Consider the following 22,300-nt stretch of genomic DNA (forward strand, 5'->3'; position numbering starts at 1 on the left):
GCAGGTGGCCTCTTGTTTTTTTTTTTTTTTAAGGAGGGGAAGTGAGCGGCTGAGAGAGAGGAAGGTTCCAGCAGTGTGGAGAAAAAAAAAAAAGGAGAAGGCTCCCTTGGTTTCGAAGAGAAACAGGGAACGACGACCTGCTTTGTCAAGGCAAATGGGAGCTGCTCAGGAGCAAAAATCGCAAGCTAAAAGGGAGGGTTTGTGGTGGCGGCTTCTTTGATAAAAGATGAAAGCTTTAATTTTTTTCTCTTGGGCGGCTGTAGGGAAGATGATGAGCGACGACTTTTTTTTTGGTTTTGGGAGGCAGGGGTAGTCTCTGTTCTCCAAGGAAGGTGGGGGGCAAGCAGACTCCAATGGCAGAGAAAGGGAGTTTTTTTTTCTAGGGAGAGGCGGCTGAAAGATAGAATAATTTTAGGTTTTTTCTTCTGTTTTCCCCTCCCTAAAATTTCTCCGCCGAATCAATTTTTTTTTTGTTTCCAATTCCTCCCCTCCTCCTTGCTTCTACTGTAGCATGGTATTTATAGGAAAAGCTTTGCTAGGTTTTCAAACTAGTCCCTCAACTTTTCTTTTTCTTTTCTCTCTTTTTTTGTTAATTTTGATTTTCTCTTTTTTTTTTGTATTTTTAAAGTGAGCAATATCAACGTCGACTCAATAAGAAAAATCAGTGATTGTAAAATGTACGCGTTAAAAGTTGAACGCGTTTGAAATACCTTTGAAAATTTAATTTTTCTGAAATGACGTTGAAAATGCTAAAAACAATGCAAATATATCAAAGTGCATTTTTTTAGGGTTTTTAATAGTTGCAATTGAAATTAGCATATGCACTGATGGTCCGACCTTCAAATTTATCAAAAACATGGGTCAAAATTTAGGTAGCAACACATAGGATTCTTGTTGAGAATCAACCATTGTTATTAAACTTTGTCTACACTCATATTAGGTTTTTTTTTTTTAAAAAAAAACAATTTTAGAGCTGATATTATTTAAGTCAGGAAAAAACTCAATGATTTTTTTTTTAAATAATAATATATTTTTTTTCAATCCATAATCAAGTTTTATATTAAATCAAACATCAAATTATGTTTAATAATTATGGAAATAACTTGATTTTACTCTCTTATTTTTGTGAGACTCGTTGAAAAGTATTGAAGGATCAAATAAATATTGAGGGTTGCAAGTTAGAAAAAAGATAAAGCGAACAAAGAGAAAGCAATCTTGTCTAACTTGGAGTCACTAATCCATTCTGCTAGCAATAAAATGATGCTCAAGACACCATCCCGCAACCAATAATAGAGTAAGAGGAGTCCAACTTGAATATGGTTGTTTTACAAGTCATTTTAAAGATGTTTTGACTTAAAACACGAAGCAAGATTCTTGCAGTTGTTCTCATGTCTTCAGCAAGACTCAACGAAACAATGAGAGCTGGCTTTTATATATAGACAAACGTGTTGCATGTTCTTCATTCCAATAAAGAATTTCAAAAAATATATGTGATCTTCTTCATATTGCATGTCAACATGTTGAGTGTTATGTTAGGATGATGATACTAGATAGGCGCTTCGTAGTTTTTCATGGCTCGAGCTAATTTTTCTTAACTTACAAAAGCATGTTGAGGAAGACGTTATTCGCTATAGAACAACATCCCATGTTTATGCCTAAAATCTGCAAATAAATAATAAAGTTTTTTCTTTTCTTTTCGAGAATCCACGAGAGATCCCATTGAACTTAAGAGGCATAAAAATAGTCATTATTGATGTAGTTGTGCTTGTAAAAAACAAAGATTTGAGCAATTAGATGAGGATGTTCCATAAATAGACCATGTAAATGGTTTAGCATATGTTTTTATAGATAAGTGAAATATAATATTAGGCCTAAGAAAAGATTAATTAGTTATGCCAAATTAGTATAATGATTATAAGAGGTAATAATTATTTGTCCGGTTGGTTGTTAGATTGAAATCAAATTTGTACTGGAGATCATTTCTAAGGCTAAATTCTATGAGGGACTACTTTTCCGGTCCATCCGCTGCATGATTTCCCCAATCAGGCTCAGAAGATCTTTTTACTTACTCATCAATTCTATCAGTTTTATACTTGTTTACTGTTTTTTTGCTTGCACATGCATGCATCAATTACCATCGAAGATATATAATGCATGCGGAACCTCTTATAATCACTCCACTACGGTTTCACAAAACTAGCATCTGAGATTTTCTACATGTTATTACACAATAGATTGCTAGAGGGAATATATGTGCCTTTCATTATCATTATTTCTGAAAAGCAACATGGAATCAAGCAGTAAAATAGCCAGTCATAACCAAGTATCTCAAAACCACTATCTCTAGAAATTAATAAGCATATTAGCAGTGTCTTGATGGTAATTTTTACTCAAATGTCATTCCTTGGGCACAACAGATTCATGTTCATCACACATCAACAATTTTGGAACACATCTTGGAACCCAATATTTCATCAGACACACTTGTACGTGTTGAAGAATTTATACTTCATGGGAACCATTTTGGAGTAGGGTACTTATTCTTGCCTCCAATACTAATCCTGGAATCAAAGCCTTGTTCCTCGGAAACAAATTGTTGGTGCCTGTTTGACAAGAAACAGTTTTGTATGAAAAAAAAAGTCCTAGGTTAAGTGAAGGAAAAAGTCTGTTCTAGTACTCACCATCATGCTTGAGTTTTCCTGTACACTTCAATTTCATTGACAATCAAGATTTACTTACTAAATCTATATATAAGTATAAGCATGGTTATTTCAGTTCCATTAAAGTAAAAAGGGAAGGAGAAAGAAAGCATACTGATCCATTTGCAAACTGGGTTGAGGTTCAACGTGGTTGAATTTGGAAGGGTGCATCATAATCTGCCTATTTCCATCTCCCTTGCTAGGATCTCCTACACCATGAATAGCTGGAAGACGCTGAACTTCCTCCAGCTGAAATTTCCACCATGATCAGCAACTCAAGCAGCTTAATCCCTCTCCTTCTTTTGAAGAAACCAAACAACTTCCATGCATTTCCATCATACACAAGTACATTATTTATGAATGGCGTGAATTCAAGAAAAAAAATACCTTAATCCAGAGCTGTTGGTTTTTCTCTTTAAGATCTTGTTCCTGCATGCCAGTACATGGAATTATTTTTGAAGTCTACATCCGAGAAACTCTTTCACTTATTCCAGAGTGCATATATTCAAATGTAGATATTCTTGGAGTCTCTTGAATTATCCCTACACTAATATAAATATATGAGTTGATCAGAGTGAGTAATCTAAGTCCAAGTTCATTAGACTTTTTTTTTTTTTTTGAGAGTAATATATGATATGAATGAGATATGAGTTACACCATGCTTGCATTTCTACCTTTCACTGCTAATTTTTTTCTAACACATATTAACCATAAATCTGATATTTTGGAAAACAAAATTGATTAGATTGCAACAATGATTCAGTTTAACTTCATACTAACCAGGTCAGGTATTAACTACATTAAACATTTTCTTCAGTTTGATTGGGATAGTACTCTCCGAAATAGTCATGGAGGGTAAAAAATATGCAAAGACTATTAAAGCTGCCATAGATTTATGTAGCAATTGGTGGCGGCAAATTAAGCCGGGTGGTAATGCAGTCTTACCCTTTTGCGTAACTCTTCCACCCTATCAAACATCAGTTGCGTCTGCATTGATGAGAAGAAATTAAACATTGTTATGATTATCGTATCAATTTTACCATCTTTCTTTATTATTATAAAGAATAGATCCAAGAGACAAAACCTCAGAAAGGGGATAAAGAGAGTAAACTATAGCTAGGTAGAAGACTAGGTTTGCGTTTGATAACGCAACATTAATAGTTCTGATGTTTCTGTAGCTACTCCACCACCAGCATGAAGTATTTGTTACAAAATACTAACAAGTAGGCAATACGACAAAATTTTACAATGGTCTGTATATAGAAATTGAGTCCAGCTCCCTGAAGACTGATAGAATTTGAACAAGAGGTTGGATCTATCAGAAATGTCTTTAAAAGACTTGGTTCTAGCGAAAGGATAAAATGAGAATCAAATCTAAATCCCGTAAGCGTTTAGGCTGGTCATGGACGCCAAATCAGTGCTAGTGGCTAGTAGTAGAATTAAAGAGAATTGAAATGGGAAGTTCATTATAAGACATCTGATTGTCTAATGACAAAAATTAATGGATCAAATCCTGAAGCTAGCAGCTTGCACTTGAAACATTAGCTTTCAGTATTGATAAGAAATTCTACAAAATCCTTGAATTTATCCATAATATGTGTGTGTGTGTGTGTGTACCTTCCTTTGCCTAGCTTCTGAAAGAGTTTTGTCCAGCTGTTTCTCAATCTTCTTCAACTCTTTCACCGTAAGTGGTTCAAGTTCTTCTCCAAGAAAATTCCTTGAGAAGAAACATGCATGTATCAGACTCTAATTTGCTAGCATGTTAAAAAATAAAATGGTATAATTTACAATCTCGATATAATATCTGTAGACCGTGAAAATTTAATTATTAATTAATCAGAATATTATTTAATTAAGGTATTATTTACACGTTAAATTTAAATCGAAACCAAATAAAAATATCATTTAATGGAGGTTGAAGAGGACCTCAAGTTCAATCAAAACCCTCAATAGTCATAGGAAAGAGAAATTTACTTCCCCTCTCCCCCTAGAAACAAGGTTAGCTCTGCCATTGCCGATTATTAGTTGCATTTTAATTTTAAATTAGGGTTTTTTTAAGAAAAAATAATTAAAAAGATTAATTAAAAATTGAGATAACCTTTGAGAGCGCTGAAGACTCTCACATCTTGCCCTTAACCTTGAGACCTCTTGGTATAAGGTCTGCAATTGACCAACAAAAAAAGAACAAATTGATGCATTTAAAATAAGAAATGAACCCTTCTAATTATCTAGCACATGATGAACTTAAAAATTGTAAAAATAAAATAAATTAGAAATCATTCAGGAGGGGCTAATAATTTTATGAACAAGGAAATTCATTCAAATGGGAATCAAACTATATTTATCAGGAAACTAGAAATATCGACTTAGTTTAAGAACTTGAGATAACTAAAACCAAAACCTGTGACCCTTCCTCAGGATTATTGGTGCCTTCTGTGCTGTAGCAACATTGCTGGTACCGCTGGAGGGTCTTGTTAATGCTGATTAAAAGAAAGAAATAATAAAATATTAAATTAAATTATAATAATAAAAACGACATCTAAAAAAAAATAAAGACAAACATCACCCGCAAATCCTCTTCCATTTCTTTTCTTCTCTAGGGTTTTTACGACATCATTATGCTAAAATGATACTAAAATGCCAGTGACTTCTATTTAACATATTAACACAAGGCATGATCACAAGACTCAACACAATCAAGAACAGCACCAGGGTATTTATAAGATTCTTTAATCTCTATTCCAAATTGATTGTACATAGTATTATTATGGTGACAATCATTTATTTTTAATGAATAAGATAAAAACATATCATGAAGGTGAAAAAATATACAAGATTAATATGAAAGTACATATAATGATTAATGGTCATAAACACCAAAAAAGGGAACTGTAATGCCCGATATTATACTCTCCTTTTCTTTGTTTTTTTACTTCAATAAAAAAAAATTCCTTCTGTTAAATATTAATTCGGTTAATTAAACATTTTTATTTTTCATCTCAGTCAATTATAAATACGTATTATATAAATTAAAAAAATAATTATAGAATAAAGAGGGTGAGATGGGTTATGTTAATTATTAATAAAATTGAATAAAAAGTTAAAAAAATATTGACTTAGTTGAGATAAATATTTAATTTTGAAAAATTATATTTAATTGGCTCAAATTAAAAATACACCTGCTCAATTGATAAAAGAGTTTTTTTTCTCTCAAATTATTAAAACACAAAGTGAAATTAATAGGTTTGGCTAAAAATATAAGGAATAAATTTGAAATACTAATAACTAAATGGATCAAGCAATAATTTTTATGCTGGGAGAAGGGAGAAAAAAGAAAAGAAAAGTCCATTAGCATTAACCAAACTCCCACCGACATTAAACTAGAATGCTTCCACGAACACGATAAACATATATTTTTGAATGCAGCTACACACTACACACTACACGTGCACCCACTTTTTGTATTTTATATTTAGCCAAATTTAGAATTGTCCTTGGATATGTTCTTGAGGGAATTTGAAGGACAATCATCTAAAGCTTTTTCCATGTTACTCTTGTAGGCATCGATCACTTCTTGTTAATAGAGGAGAAACAAAGCACTGTTCAAATCACAAAGTAAATATTACATCAAAATGCAGAAGTATAGGAGAAAATCAAAGCAAATACATGGCTAAAACTAGGATGGTGGTGATCTGTTCCTAGCCAGGCTATATAGAAAATCTCACTTTCTCCCAATCCCATAAGAGTGATAAGGTCATGGCATGACCACATTAAAGCCTTTTTGGTTCACCTCGACAAGGATTTGGTGCACCGGTAGCTAGAGAGCACAATATATAGTGGCTTGATTCTTGAACAAGGATCAGGCACGTCATAAATGAAGAAAAGTACCATGATTTGACTCTTTAATGAACTGTACGTTTTGAATCCACCTGGACATGTCTAAGAGGAGTAAAAAAGACAGATAAAAACCCTAAATATCCGCCCATAAATTAAACTGTTCAGTCTGAGTTGACCCAAAGATCTGTTGAGGGATTATTAAAAAAAAAAAAACACCAGTCGTGTCAAGATCCTATTGGGAATTAAGTACACTCCTCAAAAACCGCAATTGAAGAATTAAAGGAAGGGTGTAGAAGAAGAAGAAGAAGAAGAAGAAGATGCTCATCTCATTTTCTTACTTCCTTTCTCCCAAATAAGGGTGCTTAAATTTTGTAAACGAATTTATGGAAAAGATGTTGAATATTTGAAGCAAGAATGGCTAGGACGTACGAGAGAAGAAGACACACACGCCCACATGTAGATTAATGCAGGAAGAAAAAGGAAAGAGAGAATGAAAAGGGTGGCAATTAGCTTACTCAGTGCTGCTACAAAACTCAAAAAGTTTGCCTCGGCTAGAGAAGATGATAAGAGCAACCTCAGCATCACAAAGAAGAGAGAGTTCATAAGCTTTTTTGAGCAAACCATTTCTTCTTTTGGAGAAAGTTACTTGACGACTGATCTTGTTTTCAATCCTCTCCAGGACCACCTTTCCTCTCCCCATTTGTTTGCCCTCTTGAAGAAGAAAACCTAACAATACAAGAAACAAAGTCAAGAATGAAAGGACGACTCTCTCTTGATGATCTTTCTCTTTTCCTATATCTCTAGATACATCTCTGCCTAGCTAGTACTAAACAAGTGCAGACTATTACTACCTATGTTACTCACACAAGCGTGTGTGTGTATATATACACACACACACATACATTGGAGGCTTAAAAATTAAATATTGGGAGTAAAAAGAAAAAGAAGAAGAAGAAAAAAGCTTTCTGTAAATGGGCTGTTTCGCCATAAGTGGAAGAACAAGAAAAAATACCGAGTTGTGTTTTCCCTCTCTGTGTAACAAAATAGGATGAAGACATCATGGTGTCTGGGTGATTGGAAACCTTAACATATGGAAATATTAAATTTGTCATAATATTTGTCTGAGTTGCCAGTTTCATTTCCTTCTTATAGAATATAAATGCAGACAAAAAGTTGAACTAGGATTATTTGTTAGGTTGATCATTGTAATCTGGTACACATTAAATTCATCTTTGAAGTAATTTTAGTTCTTTCTATAAAAAATAAATAAATCTAAACACTACCTTATAACTATTTATGTTATTGAATTTAAATAAAATAATGAAAAAATAGAATAATAATAATAATAATAATTAACCCTAGTTTTTACCAGCAAGCTAGACTAAACCTAGCTAGTGTGACTTTTTAATGGAGGCTGCATGGCAAAGCCCAAATGGTCTTCTTCTCGGTCTCTGCTTTTTTTAACTGTTTTTCAAGGGTGTATTATTTTTATTTTTATTTTTATTTTGTGTGCGTGGAGATGGGTAGTTCATCGTTGGGTCTTTTTATGACAACTGTGGAAAATGAAAGATGAAGGATACGTGTCGAGCTGTGCATGGTGGTGCTTCTCTGATTTAACAAGGATTGTAGGCATGCGTGTCTTGTCCCAATTGGTTTGCAAGCTACGTACATTATACAGGAGTTGGGTAAACTTTATTTTTACCCCTCTTACATGTTCCACTATTTCGAGAGTCTAAGATTTTCTGATTTTACCCTTCAAGTCTCCAAGTTCCAAAATTACACGAAGCTATTAATAATTATCTTTTGTTTTTTTTTTAATATATTTATTAACAAAATTATTATGTGTTATAAAAAATAATAATGTAAGAATAGAGATGATTTGACTTGATAAGATAGGTAAGAAGCATATGACGGGTAATGGATAGAAATTTGGTTGTAAAAATCATAACTTTATAATATAATAATAGATTGGATTGTGCATTTTTGTTAGCCCACATAGAATTGTCATCATCCATGATGTGATTTTTTTTTACTAAATTACTTTTCAAACAATCTTAAAAATATTATCAACTGATTTTTACCCTTTTAGGCACTGTGCCTGTGACCTTAACGATGTGAATGCAACAGGAGACCCATTATGACATTTTTACCTTATTTAAAATAAAAAAAACTATCATGGCCATAAAATAGTAAATAAAAATATTTAACATAAAAAATTATTTTTAACTCATTCTCACTAAAAAAAACACCTAAATAGAATTCTTAAAACATATATATATATATATACCCACACACACATAACAAAAACTCATCTCTCAACCCAAAAAACACAATAACATAGCCTGAAAACACCAAATCAAATCAAGTAAGATGTTTTCTCTCAACCTAAATTTTTTAACAGAGTATTTTAGTCATTAATTTAGTCCATAAAGAGCGAATAGAAAAAAAGAGTATTTTAACAGAAAAAAAAACTCTATAACTAATGAGTCCATAATATTTAATGAGAAAATCCACGGGTAGTTTTGCACAATGAATTTTCCATAAATTTTAAAGTATCGTTAACATCTTTTCATATAAAAATATTAATGCAATTAAATGTATTCTCAACCACGAGTAGTATATATATATATAAAAACACACACTATACTATGATCATAATTTAATAACTAGCAATACTCTGAAAGGTTTTTTTATTTGAAGGATGCACTTCCAATGGGGCATACTCCACCGTGGTCGAGATGGGAACTCGAGGGCTTTTTGAAGAATTGTGAGAATGCTATCATTTAACATTTGCCTCCTGTGCTTGGACTCGTACATGTGGCATCTTTGATATATTCAATCATACATTATTTGGAAATTGTGACCCCGAATAGAAAGGACAAAACCTGGTTTCCTTTCTGTCTAGTCGGATGTGGACTCTATCGAAACAAAGAAAAAAAAAATTGAATTCAATAGAATATGCATTAAATATTTAGTTTGTATAAAAAATTTAAGGTATTAAAAGAAACTAAACCCCACGGAAAAACTATTGTAGATATGCCTTGGATTCCTAAAGATTATGATAGTAAAATCAATCTTTTTCCCATAATTGAAAGTTCAAGCAAGCTTGTCTTGAGGGGTACAATAATTTTTGCATGATGTTAATTTATCATTTTTTTGTTTATTTGCGAGCAACAATATCTTTTTATTTTTTTCATAATAATGAAATTATTGTATTGACATTAAAAATTAAAAGTAAGAACCTTTGGTTCAGGAGTCTTGTAGTTATTGTATTTTATAATAAACATTTTAATTATTTTATTACTATTAACATTTAATTTTTTAGCCTAGGTTTTAGGGGTTTAAGAGTAATTTCATAATAGAATTTTTTTAAATTATTATTTAATGCTAAGTGCATTTTTGTTTTAAGCGAACAATTAAAAAATAAATGAGCTACAAAAGTATTGCACGCTTTAACTACTCTATTGTTTTTAGGTAATGTATGAGATTAACTACGATGGTTTTAATTGTACTTTCATTGTATAATTTATTTTGTTTCGATGTCCTTTTCTTCTTTATGTGACACGTGTATGGTGGTTTGGTTTAGTTTCATATCTATCTATTTTTTTTTCTTTTTGTTTTTTCTTCAAAGTGCATTATGGCCATACAAAAAATAATATTAGCCTTTTAATTTTTTTTCATTTGATTCAATCCCTCTTCTTTTAATTACAAATGTTTTAATTACATATATTATTTCTAATTAAATTTTATTATTGATTCCATCCATAATCATTTGATTTTCTTAATTTTTCTAATCAAATCCAGTCCCCATTCTTTTAATTGCTATTTGTTTTGTCTTGAATAATTTTCTTGATTGATTTTTTTTTAATTTCATCCTTAAATATTTTTTTTTCATTTTATTATGTCAAATTTGGTCTTGATTCTTTTAATTATTATTTTCATTTTATTATATCAAATTTGGTCTTGATTCTTTTAATTATTATTTTTTAAAATCATTTTTAATTAAATTTGCTTTCAATTACATCCCTAAACATTTAATTCCATTTAATCTTTCCATAAATGTTTGGTTTTTATATCAAATTTAGTTTTCTTTCTTTTAATTGTGATTTGTTTTGTTTTAGATTTTTTTCCTTTTATTTTACTCATCAATATTTATTTAAATAAAAATCATGCTTCTTTGTTTTTTTCTAGATTTATATTTAATGATGTCACCCTGGGTGCTTCTTTGTTTTTACAGGGTTGCCTTGAATATTGTCTCTTTCGTCTAAGGATTTGGATTATAAATTTAAAAGATTAACCCTATTCAACTTTAATTTGTTTTAAAATATTTTTTTAGAAATTTTTTAGTTGGTATTTTTTTGTTTTGCTATTTGTGAGTCATCTCAATTTTATATATTGTCCAACATGTCACCATCTTCAAATTTATTTTTAATATTTTTTTAAAATGTTAGAAAAAAAAGAAGAGACCTCACTCTTCCATAAATCAACAAAACAAAAACTCTTGTTTAATCATACTATAGGCAAAATAAATGAGGTATGACAATGACAAGAAAAGAAAAAGAAAAGAAGAAGAAGAAATAATATTTTTGAAAAATGGAAAAGAGAAAATAAAAACAAGGGGAGGGAAAAAAAAGAAGGAAGTTCACATGACTTGCTGCGTGTACTGTGTAGTGGTAGGACTAGGAAGGAAGTAAAGGTAAGTCTTTTAAAAATACGGGCAGCAGTCATGGATTTCTTCAACTCTTCTTCTTCTTCTTGACTCGCATCCCAAAATCTCTCCCTTCAGTGATCACTGCATAGTAACACTTCCAAGAGAAGAATACATTGAGGGAAAGGAATAAAAACTTCCCTTTTCTTTTATTATCAATCCAGAAGCAAGAAAAAATGGCTTCTTGTTGTTGTCTGAGGCTTGAAAATGTCATCTTTTCATCAACTTCTAGAAAACTGAGGCAAACTAGTGCAAATGGCAGTGTCCCCCTCTTTGCTCCTATCTCTTCTTTCTCTCTTTTATCATCATCTTCTGCTTTATTTTCTCCAATCTTAAAAACTTCACATTCGCTTAGCGCTTCTCTTTCTGTGAAAGCTTCCTCTTCTACTGCCATTGCTGAACCTGAAGGCATCAAGGTTTTTTTTTTTTCCTGTTATTTATGCAGAGACAAGTATGTATGTTTTATATGGAAATAACAACAAATGGGGATTTGATTTTTTGTGTTTTTGCAGATTAATTCAGTGCCGACAAAGCCAATTGAGGGTCAGAGGACAGGGACAAGTGGTCTGCGAAAGAAGGTAATTTTCTGCTTCTTTTGGATGTTTGGATGCCGAGTAAGTTTAGGAAAGTGAATTAATATTACGGGTTTTTTGTGTTTTGATGAATAAAAATCAAGTATTTGGTGGAAGTTGATAGTTTTTTTTTTTTTCAATGATGATGATGGGATCAGGTGATTTAGTCTGGTTTCAAATTTGTGTTCTTATAGGTTAAGGTTTTCACTGAGGAAAACTACCTTGCAAATTGGATTCAGGTTTGATCGTTTCCTTTTCATGTTTTGTGGCCTTGAGTTCTGTACTATGTTATGGTTTAGGGGGCATTTGATAAGGGCTTTGGGTAAAGCTTGAGTTTTTTGTATGTGTAGGCATTGTTTAATTCATTGCCACCAGAGGATTACAAGAATGGAGTGCTGGTCTTGGGAGGGGACGGTCGTTACTTCAATCGAGAAGCTTCACAGGTGATTGCTGTTACTTGATCAACCTTTGACGTGTTTAATTCTATGATTCCTTCTCTCATTATTGGAGTTGTTTGGATTTAAAATGCAGATAATCATCAAAATTGCTGCAGGGAATGGTGTTGGAAAAATCCTTGTCGGCAAGTAAGTACAGTGATTGATCCTTTGGTTGTCATATGGAGGAAATGCTAATGTGCAAAGGAAGATCGATGTAATAGATGAGTGCTGAATGCTAAGACTAATTGTTTGAGACCATTTCTCGTGAACTGTGATAGCTGCTTTTGACTGATAGAACCAAACATTGAGTTGATTAGAAATTGGTTTTTTAAGTTAATTTAACTCCAAAAACCCAGGAAGTTTAATTGAGAAACGTTGGCAGTCATTTGGGCAGTTTTAATAGTCAAAAGTAAGGTTTGGACATCAATAAAATTGATTTTTAAGTTTGCTAACTTCATTTTCTCCTCAGAAGTCTCTCTTTTATCAGACGGTTTGCTTGAGAATCATTTCGGAAAACTTTAAAGAATTGCATATTTTTCCATCTTAAGTTATTTATGTGTGATACCTTTTGTAATCTTGAATGCCAAAATCATTTTTATGTAATTTGGGTCTGTTTTATGGTGCTAATGTTCCACCATTCCAGGGAAGGTATTATGTCCACGCCAGCTGTTTCTGCTGTGATCCGAAAGAGGAAGGCAAGGACATACTTCTCATCTATACTTTGAGCAAGATTCAGCAACTAATTTCAAATCTTTAATAAAATTGCCCCCTTTCCTGCTTAACCAAACAAATATTTCTGCAGGCCAACGGTGGATTTATAATGAGTGCAAGTCATAATCCTGGAGGGCCTGAATATGATTGGGGTATCAAGGTGAATTGTTAATGCTCACCTCATACTCCTGTTTAACTACAGTTTCATCTCAACAGTCAACTCTAAACCCGGGTCCTTCTCTTTTTATAAGCTGTATAAAAACATGAAGCATGATGGGCTGATATGCACACTGCAGTTTGCTACCATACTACTGGCAGTTGTCAGTTCTTTTTCTTTTTGCATTTATCTCACCTGTTGATGATTTAAACCATCCTGAAATGTTCTGGTTTGCAATGTAGTACCTGGTTAAAAGATATTTTTTTCCCATCACAAATTAGTGGGTAGTTGAATGAACCGACACTGTTGAGTTACCTTCAAGTAAGCCAGTTGATGTGAATTCTTTTATTTTTTCTTTGCATTTACAGTTTAATTACAACAGTGGGCAACCTGCACCTGAATCCATCACTGACAAGATATATGGAAACACCCTTTCTGTAAGTATCTGGCTGTTTATGTATGAAAAAAAGTTTCTGTTTGTTTACTTGCAATTCCTTTTTGTTCTGTCATTCTTCTTTCTTCAGTATGGTCATGTTCTTCTACTTTTCATGTCCTCTTTGAAGAGTTAGACTGTAATCTTTGCATATTTGTACCCATGTACGCTAGTTTCTTATGCAATTGTTAAGAATGTTCTCTTCTGTACTATATGATTCTATGTGAAGAGTAAATGCTATAGATGAAATATTTATTTTCTTCCTAAAGTAGGCACTGACATTGGCAATTCTGAGCGCTACCACTTGTGAGTGGTTTTTTCTTTGAGTGAATGAAAAATCCAAACTTTTAAAGTTATAAACCTGTGCCAAGGCTCAACTTTTGTGAAGCTTTTGTGATTTCTTCTCTAGGTCAGTTAAGCTACATAAAACTGAAAGAACAAGCAAGGCAGTTGGTTGGCTGGTGTAGGCTAGTTACTTTATAAGCATTTTTACATACTTTTCTTATTCGTCTATTGTTCACTTCTTATGTGGGTTAATATCCATCTTTTCTTGTTTGCTAAAAAATGCAATATACTTGTAATCTCCATAAGTGAAGATTTTGGGTTCCAACTTGACATCATCTAACCTCCATAATTATTTGAATGGCTTGCTTGATTTTTCTTTTTTTGGAGAATTCCTTGCTTGATTATTTAACTTCCTATAATTTGGTAGTTCCTGCATGAATCTGAAATTTTGTAAATGCTGTGCAGATATCTGAGATTAAGATGGCGGACATTCCTGATGTTGACCTTTTTAGCCTTGGAGTCACAGGATATGGAAACTTCAGTGTTGAAGTAGTAGACCCAGTTTCGGATTATTTGGAGCTAATGGAGGTTAGAAACAAATTGTGCATATTTGGGTGACCATTCGTTTGGGTTGTGTCAGTAATTGTATGGATTATTTTGCAGAATGTATTTGATCTTGAGCTCATCAAAAGTCTCCTTTCACGGTCAGATTTCAGGTACATTGGTTCTCTGCCAAGTGAAATTAATAGTTTCGTACATGTTTGTTCATGCTTATGATAAATGCAGAAGATTCTCTATTCCCTTTGGCTATCTTATGCCATTGATATTCCTCCAAGTGTTGACTTATGGATTGATTAATCTGCATCGAAATCCATAACTTATCTCAACTTGGCTCAACAAAGATTCCCCTGAACTGTTTGCAGTCATCTATGTAAAAGCCTGTTCCCCAGACCACTATCTCTGTGGCTGTTTTCACAGATATCGTTTTTCTTTTCCTTATAATATGAAAAGTTCATAGCTTGAATACTGCATTTTCCATCTTAATCATATATACTTTACATCATTTATTTTTCCTGTACAGAAGCATGTCCAATTGTTTTGTGTTTCAGGTTTATATTCGATGCCATGCATGCTGTTACTGGTGCTTACGCAAAACCCATCTTTGTGGACAAGCTTGGGGCCAGTCCGGTATTTTCTGGATGACACATTTTGAAAATAGTTTTCAACTATAGTATAATTCCTGTAACAGATGTTGGTTTGGGATGTAGGATTCAGTTTCAAATGGGGTACCTCTGGAGGATTTTGGTCATGGCCATCCAGATCCTAATCTTACGTAAGTTGGCTAATAACTTCTAGACCATATAGTGAATTGCAATTATTTGATAGCAATTCAACTGTATCTTTTACTCAAAACAGATATGCCAAGGATTTGGTCAACATCATGTATGGGGAGAATGGACCAGATTTTGGAGCTGCAAGTGATGGTATACCACATGACTTTTGAAATAACATATCCCCCCCTCATTTTTCAAGTGTTTGATGTGTTCTTAATTCCTTGAATGTATGCATGGATTCATTGGCAGGTTAGGCTGCACTGAGTAATTCCCTTTAGGTTTTGAGCTGAATTTTGCACTGAAAGTTTGGCGTACCACTTTGTGGCATGGACTAAATAAAGTTTCAATTGCAATGGACTTTAGGTTGTGGCCATAGTTTTTATTGATTGACAAGATATGGAATGATGAGCTCAGTGGTTTTACTGACAAACTTTACCCTTTTATCAGGCTAGAAGTATTGACCATGTAAATAATGAGTATTTGAACTATCAAGAGCTATAAATTGAAATTAGTCTCAAACATTAATGGAAGATATAACTAAGTTTTTAATTCAAAGATGAATAGCTAATAGCATAAACTGAAATTGAATTTGGATCATTTTGGAGAAACACCCAATTACAGAGCCACAAGTGTATTTTTAATTAAGAAGTCCAACTGAATTACTCTAAGCTTGGTCTGTTATGCTTACGTATCAGGAACACTTTGTCAGTAAATGTTGTTACCAATATTGAAGTCACTCTATTTAATCAATCTGCAACATGCTTTAGATCTGGATTACATATATTGTGTGCATTTGTTGTTTTCACACTTTTTCACCGATATAGATGAGCCAATTTGAAATCAACCCTCAAGTTACGTTGTTTAACAAAATGATACCATACACAACAAGATCGTTTTGAGTCTCAAATTTGTTGTTGTTTCAGCAGTTTTCACTGCTGTATCCCTGGAAAAACCAGTCAAATAGGAAGGAAGAAATTTTGTATAGTTTTGGAAGGGCTGGTGCAAATCTTGAATGAAGTGATTTGGGTGGCAAACCATCTCATATAGCATTTCTGCCAAGCTTGGGAAACATAAAACCTGCGAAGGCCAACCTTGATAAGGATAGTTGAATTTAAATCAAGGTTTGATCTGCACTTTAGTTCACTGTATGATGGGTTTTGATTAAAATAAGCTAGTTGATACAACCAACCAATATTTTTGGTTTGCTTATTTTGCTGCTATATCCTCGAGCAAAAGAAGATTTATGTTAAAGCACTTTAAATCCTTAGAATGAATAGGAATACCATGATCTATAATTCCAGGGCATGAACTTTGTTTTAGTCCTTGAAGTTTTGGTAAGAGTGTTTGACAAGAGCAGGGGCAGATAGATTGAAAAAGGTGAAATGAAAATATAGGCTGCCAGATGTCTTTCTAAAACACTGTGGTGTATTGCTTGTATCAGTTGAATGAGTAATTGGTGTTTCTTATTGAATCATTTGGTTCTACTTTTAGCTCCGTATGATGATTAATCATGATGTCATTAGTATCTCTTTTTCACATTTAACTTCTCTTACCATTATCAGGAGATGGGGACAGAAACATGATCCTAGGTAGAGGGTTTTTTGTCACTCCTTCAGATTCGGTTGCTATCATTGCTGCCAATGCACAGGAAGCCATTCCATACTTTATGAGTGGCCCTAAGGTAGAAAATTCTGCAGATTTTCCTCAACCTTTTGATGTCTAAAGAAACAAAAAATAAATGTCTTCTTTCCAATCTTCAGGGTTTAGCTCGTTCCATGCCGACAAGTGGTGCTCTAGATCGTGTGGCTGAAAAATTGAATCTTCCATTTTTTGAGGTTCGGAAAATCTTGAACAAAACTCTTAGTTTCATTAAAGGGGGAAAAGATAGAAGGTAGAATAGGGTTTGGGTTGACAGAGATGCTTGTCTTCTGAGAATCTTTTTTCGTGTTCAGGTCCCTACTGGTTGGAAATTTTTTGGGAATCTTATGGATGCTGGAAAACTGTCAATTTGTGGTGAAGAAAGTTTTGGAACTGGTTCTGATCACATTCGTGAGAAGGATGGCATATGGTAACTATCTGAGATGCATCCATTGAACCTCTCACATATACCAGAATCAAGGCTCTTTCCTGCCTATTAGTGATAACAAAAAATAGCCATATAGCGGTCCAATTGGTAGGGGTAGAAGGTATGCCATATAATTGTCCTGCTTATTCCTTGTGAAAGAGTAGGGGGTCTGATGGAAGGAATAGATTGGCTGTTTTGCTGATGGAACTACAATCTAATTCAAGTGGTTCACAACTTTAGAGCTGAATTAGAATTTTAATAGTTGTTTAACATTATCTTTGTCGTAGGAATGTCTTACTTGAAATTGATAGGTATTGACATAATCAAAACACAATATTTTTCTCATTGCATGTTTCAAATTTTCCAACACAAGTATATTGTTTGGATTTGCTGTCTATTGTTGTGATTATTGCAAAACCTCATCAGATTCATTTTATGACCTAAGTATTTTGTGAATGTTTGGTGAACCTGATTCTGTGTTGCATCTGTTCCATAAAGTTCTATTGCACTGAATCATCACATTTTCAATGCAAATGTTTGGTTCTAAGAGTCTCCCTTTTTAGGAATTTTTTGGCTCGGTTTAACACATCTCACTTCTGTTATGAAAGGCTGCCAAATCCCATATAGAATAACAAATCTATCCAATTGCAGGGCTGTTTTAGCTTGGCTTTCAATTATTGCTTACAGAAACAAAGACAAGAAACCAGGGGAGAAGTTAGTATCTGTTGCTGATGTTGCGAAAGAGCATTGGGCAACCTTTGGAAGAAATTTCTTTTCTAGATATGACTATGAAGTAAGCGTCAGAAATTTTTTTTGTAGATGATAATATAGTTGATGCTTTGGATTTAGCTATGGGCTAAACTTCCTTTGTCTTGGTGGAGGTGGGTACTGGGTACAATTCTTTAATTTGTGTAAATTCTTTTTCAGGAATGTGAATCTGAAGGTGCCAACAAAATGATCCAGTATCTTAGAGATATAGTCTCTAAAAGCAAACCAGGTGATAAGTATGGTAAGTTTGCATCTGATCTCCTCTTCATAATCACATTCTTCTATTTGACAATGTATAAGCATTGTGTTTACAATCTGCTTTATAGGAAATTACACGCTTCAGTTTGCTGATGACTTTACGTACACTGATCCTGTAAGTCAAACACTGCATGTTTATCATATTCGACTGGTATAATTTCACCAAGCATCTGTAGTCTAATATCACTGCCATGTTTAGCTTATCTTCATGCGATCTTATAGGTGGATGGAAGTGTGGTATCAAAGCAAGGTGTCCGGCTTGTTTTCACCGATGGATCAAGGATTATATTCCGTTTATCTGTATGTTCAATTGATTATTTTTTCCTGACAGAATTTGAAGCTACATAGGCTCCTGTTTTTCTTATAACTGGAATATCCACATCTGCAGGGAACTGGATCAGCAGGTGCAACTGTCAGAATCTATATCGAACAGTATGAACCACATATCTCTAAACATGAGATGGATGCCCAAGTAGCCCTAAAACCACTAATAGGTCAGTCACATTGTCTTTTTCTTCAAATAAAATGCAATTTCTTAGGTTTTACTTGCATATGTATTCTTGATATGTTTGGTATGTTTTAGATCTGGCATTGTCTGTATCAAAGTTGAAAGACTTCACAGGAAGGGACAAGCCAACAGTCATCACATGAAGTTAACAGCAATTGCGAGTCTCACAAATCAAGTGGTATGCCAAGGTATGCTTAATGGCAGGTTGGGCTTTCCTTTCTTTTCTGGCTTTACTTGCCATACAGATTCTTTCTGCTCAATTTTGGTTGTACTTTAGCTAGCATGGTATTATGGTTCAATAAATCTTTCCATGTAAAGTAAGTTAAAACACATCTATGCAAATAAAATCTCTTGCATTCACTACATGCCCTTGTTAATCTTCATCTCCCCCTTGTTGATTTGAAGTCATTGTGGATGGATAACAGTAAAAATGATAAGACATAAATATTGGCTAGATGTTAACTGAAACCTCATGTTGAACGTGGTTAAGGTAACCTTCTTATCTGACCCCATTAGAAGACACCTACTCAAGCTCTATACGAGTTTCCTGTTGCTCCTGCCGTTCTTTACTGGATGTTAAATCCTCCAAATTAATGTCCTTGTGTTCTCTGCTCTATCTCAGCTATACAAAGATCCCGCCCTCCAATTGAAGCATGGTTTGGAGCTGTCTACATGATTTTTCATATTTGATCGCTTAAGTTTAAGTAAATCGTCTAAAAATATTATTGGAATTTTGGACCATTTTAGGATGGAAATAGGAAAATAAATAACAGGAAAAGAGAACAAATGGAAAGTAGCAGACTGAAAAGGTTGAATAGAGAGAGCATTTGAAAGGGAGTATGTTGGTACAACCTTTGTCATTTCATTTAGTTTCATCCACTGTTCCATGACAACAAAATGCAATGGTACACCCATGATAAGACAATTACAAGTCACTTGCAGATATTGCCTTGAATTTGTAAACCAATTTACCCATATCTGATACGCAATTCTCCTTCAATATTGCTATGTCCATATAATATTTTAGCCCAACAACTACTAAGAAGATCTGTTAGTATTATGTATCATTTAGTGACCATTCTTCATGCATTTATATCTATGATAGAGCTTGTTGCATGGTCATGGCTATCCCTTCAAAAGACATGATCTGGTGGTGTGTTTATGACAAGCAAAGCAGCTCTTTTTGTTGTCAAGGTTGATCCTATTGGCGTGCTTTTAGCTGATCAGATCATGATGAAACATCCAATGCCAGGTCCCGACCGCCTTTTGTGGGAGCTGAGTGTACAACTAAAACAAGCATGACCACAATATAAGATATAATGGGAAAATAAATGTCTTTAATACTTCATAGTCTTCTTTGAAATGCAAGGCAACACTCTCCAGCAGCCCCAATTGACATAATGGCACAGAAAGCACTCAGCATGTGAGAACATGTTGGGACACTATTTTTGTCCTTTTAAAGTTCAAATGTAGCATCAGCCACTTCTCTCTCGGAAACTTTTATACCCTTAGTTAGGATGTGACATTGTCTAACTGCATTCTCTTCTACAGAGAAAAACACTTCAAAGAGGGACCCTAGAGTGCTTTTTCAGTATGAGAGAACACTTGTGATGCAGGCTTTTCTTTCTACATCCCCTTTTACTTCAAGCTGGGGCATCAGAAAGTTAACCCTAAAATCCTTTGTTTCGATGATGTTTCCTGATAAGCATCCACTAATGCGAATTTTCTGTTGTTTTGCATCTTAATTGAAGGAGGTTTTGTACTTGTAAATCCCTAAATTATAAGCCTAATTTTTTGTTATATGCTCTTTAGTTTCCCCTTAAATGGACACATGAAATTCTATGTTAAGCTCGACCAGGTTCAATAGTGTTTCCTTTGGCAAAGAGAACATACTTTTACTATCATTGAATGGAGCCCACCTTTTCCTTCAAAAATCCAAAACCAAAATCAATCTGGATTGTCTCTGCTCCCCATTTCTAATGTGATTGAAGTCCTCCACCAGACCCAATAAGAGAAAAGTAAGCGAAACTTGTAGTGCATGATATAAGAGGATAGAACTGTGAACAGACAAGAGAAAAGTAAGCGAAACTTATAGTGCATGATATAAGAGGATAGAACTGTGTTTGTCCTAATTGATACACACACTTAAGCTATAGTTGTTGTAATAGATCCAACCTTGTTGGGTCTATCAGTTTCATGGGATTTGCTCTTGAAGAGATCAAGCTCAATTTGCCCCACCTTTTATCTGCATGACATTGTGACAACTCCACCATCATGTTAGTTGCTTCTAGTGATGGATCTTGATGTCCCCTCTTTCTTTTCCACCTACTGTCCTCTGTCCTGTTGTGAACAATTTTGTGGAAAGTTCTCAACTTGTAGAGAGTTTTTTGATCATCAGAAAGGTTAGTATAAATCAATGTTGAGAAAATGACATCCAGATTTATCTCCAGGTATTGTTTTCATAACTATGCTATGCTGCCAGCACTACTACATATTGCAGTTGAAGATATTCTTGCCAGGGGGTTTCGATTGACAATTTCAGCTTCAACATGTCAAAACCGTTCCGAAATACCTTAGGAAACATCTACAAAAAAATAATTAAAAAAAAAAAACACTTACAATCGTCATGTCAAACGCTGGGATTGAAACCACATGCATGCTCTTACAGTTTGACTAAACCATGAAGAGGTGGATTCTTTTCTATATAACCTTTGTTTTCCTTTGATTTGAAGAGTGATTATAAGTCTTCCCCATAAGTTATTGTCAATGAGACGTAAATGCCAAGGCTTCGTTTTGTGTGGTCGGACGAAACTGTATATCTAAAAAAGTACTTGGTTAATCGAGATACTATTTTCCATGGATCCCATTAAAAACTCTCTTTTCTAAAATATTAATTAAAAAAATAATAATTTTAAATATACCTTTTAAAGCCATAGCAGTAAAAGTTATCACAATCCTAAATACAGATTATAAGTCATTAATGGAGATTTTGTGAAGAATACCATGATTTTAGGTTTGAAAAAAGTTTGTACGTATTCCTTACAAGTTTCTACTATCATTCATATACCTCTACTTCGTACCCTCTTTATGACTATCATTGGTTTCAGCATCATATACTAAAAGCAAGAGGCAAGAATTCTTGATGTATGCTTGCTGTAATGCATCCCTTTTTCATGGTTTGTCCCTATTGATAGCTACTTTTTTTTTTTTTTACTGTTTCTATTGGAGAACTACTTCTATACATATAGGGTTGTAAATGGACCTACCTTGTTACACCTTAAATAGTAAAATCCTGGTCATAATTCAGTCAAGACAATCAAGCACTCCTCCACTATCCAATATCATGTATCTTTTCGTACATCTTAGGCAATCCATTTCCCTGTAATTCTCCATTTCCTTATTTGTATTTGACTTTAGGGAACAACTATTTTACATTCATCCATATGCATTCAAGTTTGACTTTATGAATTTTATTAAATCAAATCACTCTCTCCATGATTTAATGTTTGATTAATTACATCTCAAGAC

At 33.6% G+C, this 22,300-nt stretch overlaps 2 protein-coding genes across 3 annotated transcripts; one reads left to right on the plus strand and one right to left on the minus strand.

The window, feature by feature from the left end:
* Positions 1 to 2,320: 2,320 nt before the first annotated feature.
* LOC105137562 (MADS-box transcription factor 6-like) lies at positions 2,321 to 7,593 on the minus strand. 2 transcript variants are annotated; one of them, XM_011043346.1, is made up of 9 exons: positions 7,549 to 7,593; positions 7,052 to 7,262; positions 5,101 to 5,179; positions 4,798 to 4,859; positions 4,317 to 4,416; positions 3,645 to 3,686; positions 3,087 to 3,128; positions 2,815 to 2,948; positions 2,321 to 2,603 (listed from the first exon to the last, which is right to left on the minus strand). In XM_011043346.1, exons 2-9 carry the CDS (start codon positions 7,234 to 7,236, stop codon positions 2,510 to 2,512), a joined length of 738 nt encoding a protein of 245 aa, XP_011041648.1. In that variant the 5' UTR covers positions 7,237 to 7,262; positions 7,549 to 7,593; the 3' UTR covers positions 2,321 to 2,509. The 2 variants fall into 2 exon arrangements, with proteins under 2 accessions (XP_011041648.1, XP_011041649.1); XM_011043347.1 differs by lacking the exon at positions 7,549 to 7,593 and having other exon boundaries at positions 2,589 to 2,665; positions 2,784 to 2,948; positions 7,052 to 7,321.
* A 3,581-nt stretch (positions 7,594 to 11,174) lies between these two features.
* LOC105137563 (phosphoglucomutase, chloroplastic-like) lies at positions 11,175 to 19,137 on the plus strand. The gene is made up of 22 exons (XM_011043349.1): positions 11,175 to 11,660; positions 11,757 to 11,822; positions 12,011 to 12,055; positions 12,167 to 12,259; positions 12,348 to 12,400; positions 12,897 to 12,948; positions 13,056 to 13,124; positions 13,490 to 13,558; positions 14,305 to 14,427; positions 14,503 to 14,555; positions 14,949 to 15,027; positions 15,108 to 15,172; positions 15,256 to 15,323; positions 16,736 to 16,854; positions 16,934 to 17,008; positions 17,126 to 17,241; positions 17,890 to 18,031; positions 18,166 to 18,247; positions 18,333 to 18,379; positions 18,487 to 18,564; positions 18,653 to 18,758; positions 18,848 to 19,137. The coding sequence occupies exons 1-22, from the start codon at positions 11,421 to 11,423 to the stop codon at positions 18,913 to 18,915; spliced, it is 1,908 nt and encodes a 635-aa protein (XP_011041651.1). The 5' UTR covers positions 11,175 to 11,420; the 3' UTR covers positions 18,916 to 19,137.
* Positions 19,138 to 22,300: the final 3,163 nt, after the last annotated feature.

Source organism: Populus euphratica, unplaced genomic scaffold (assembly GCF_000495115.2).
Source record: "Populus euphratica unplaced genomic scaffold, PopEup_1.0 scaffold149.1, whole genome shotgun sequence".
In the NCBI taxonomy this organism is placed as follows: Eukaryota; Viridiplantae; Streptophyta; class Magnoliopsida; order Malpighiales; family Salicaceae; genus Populus; species Populus euphratica.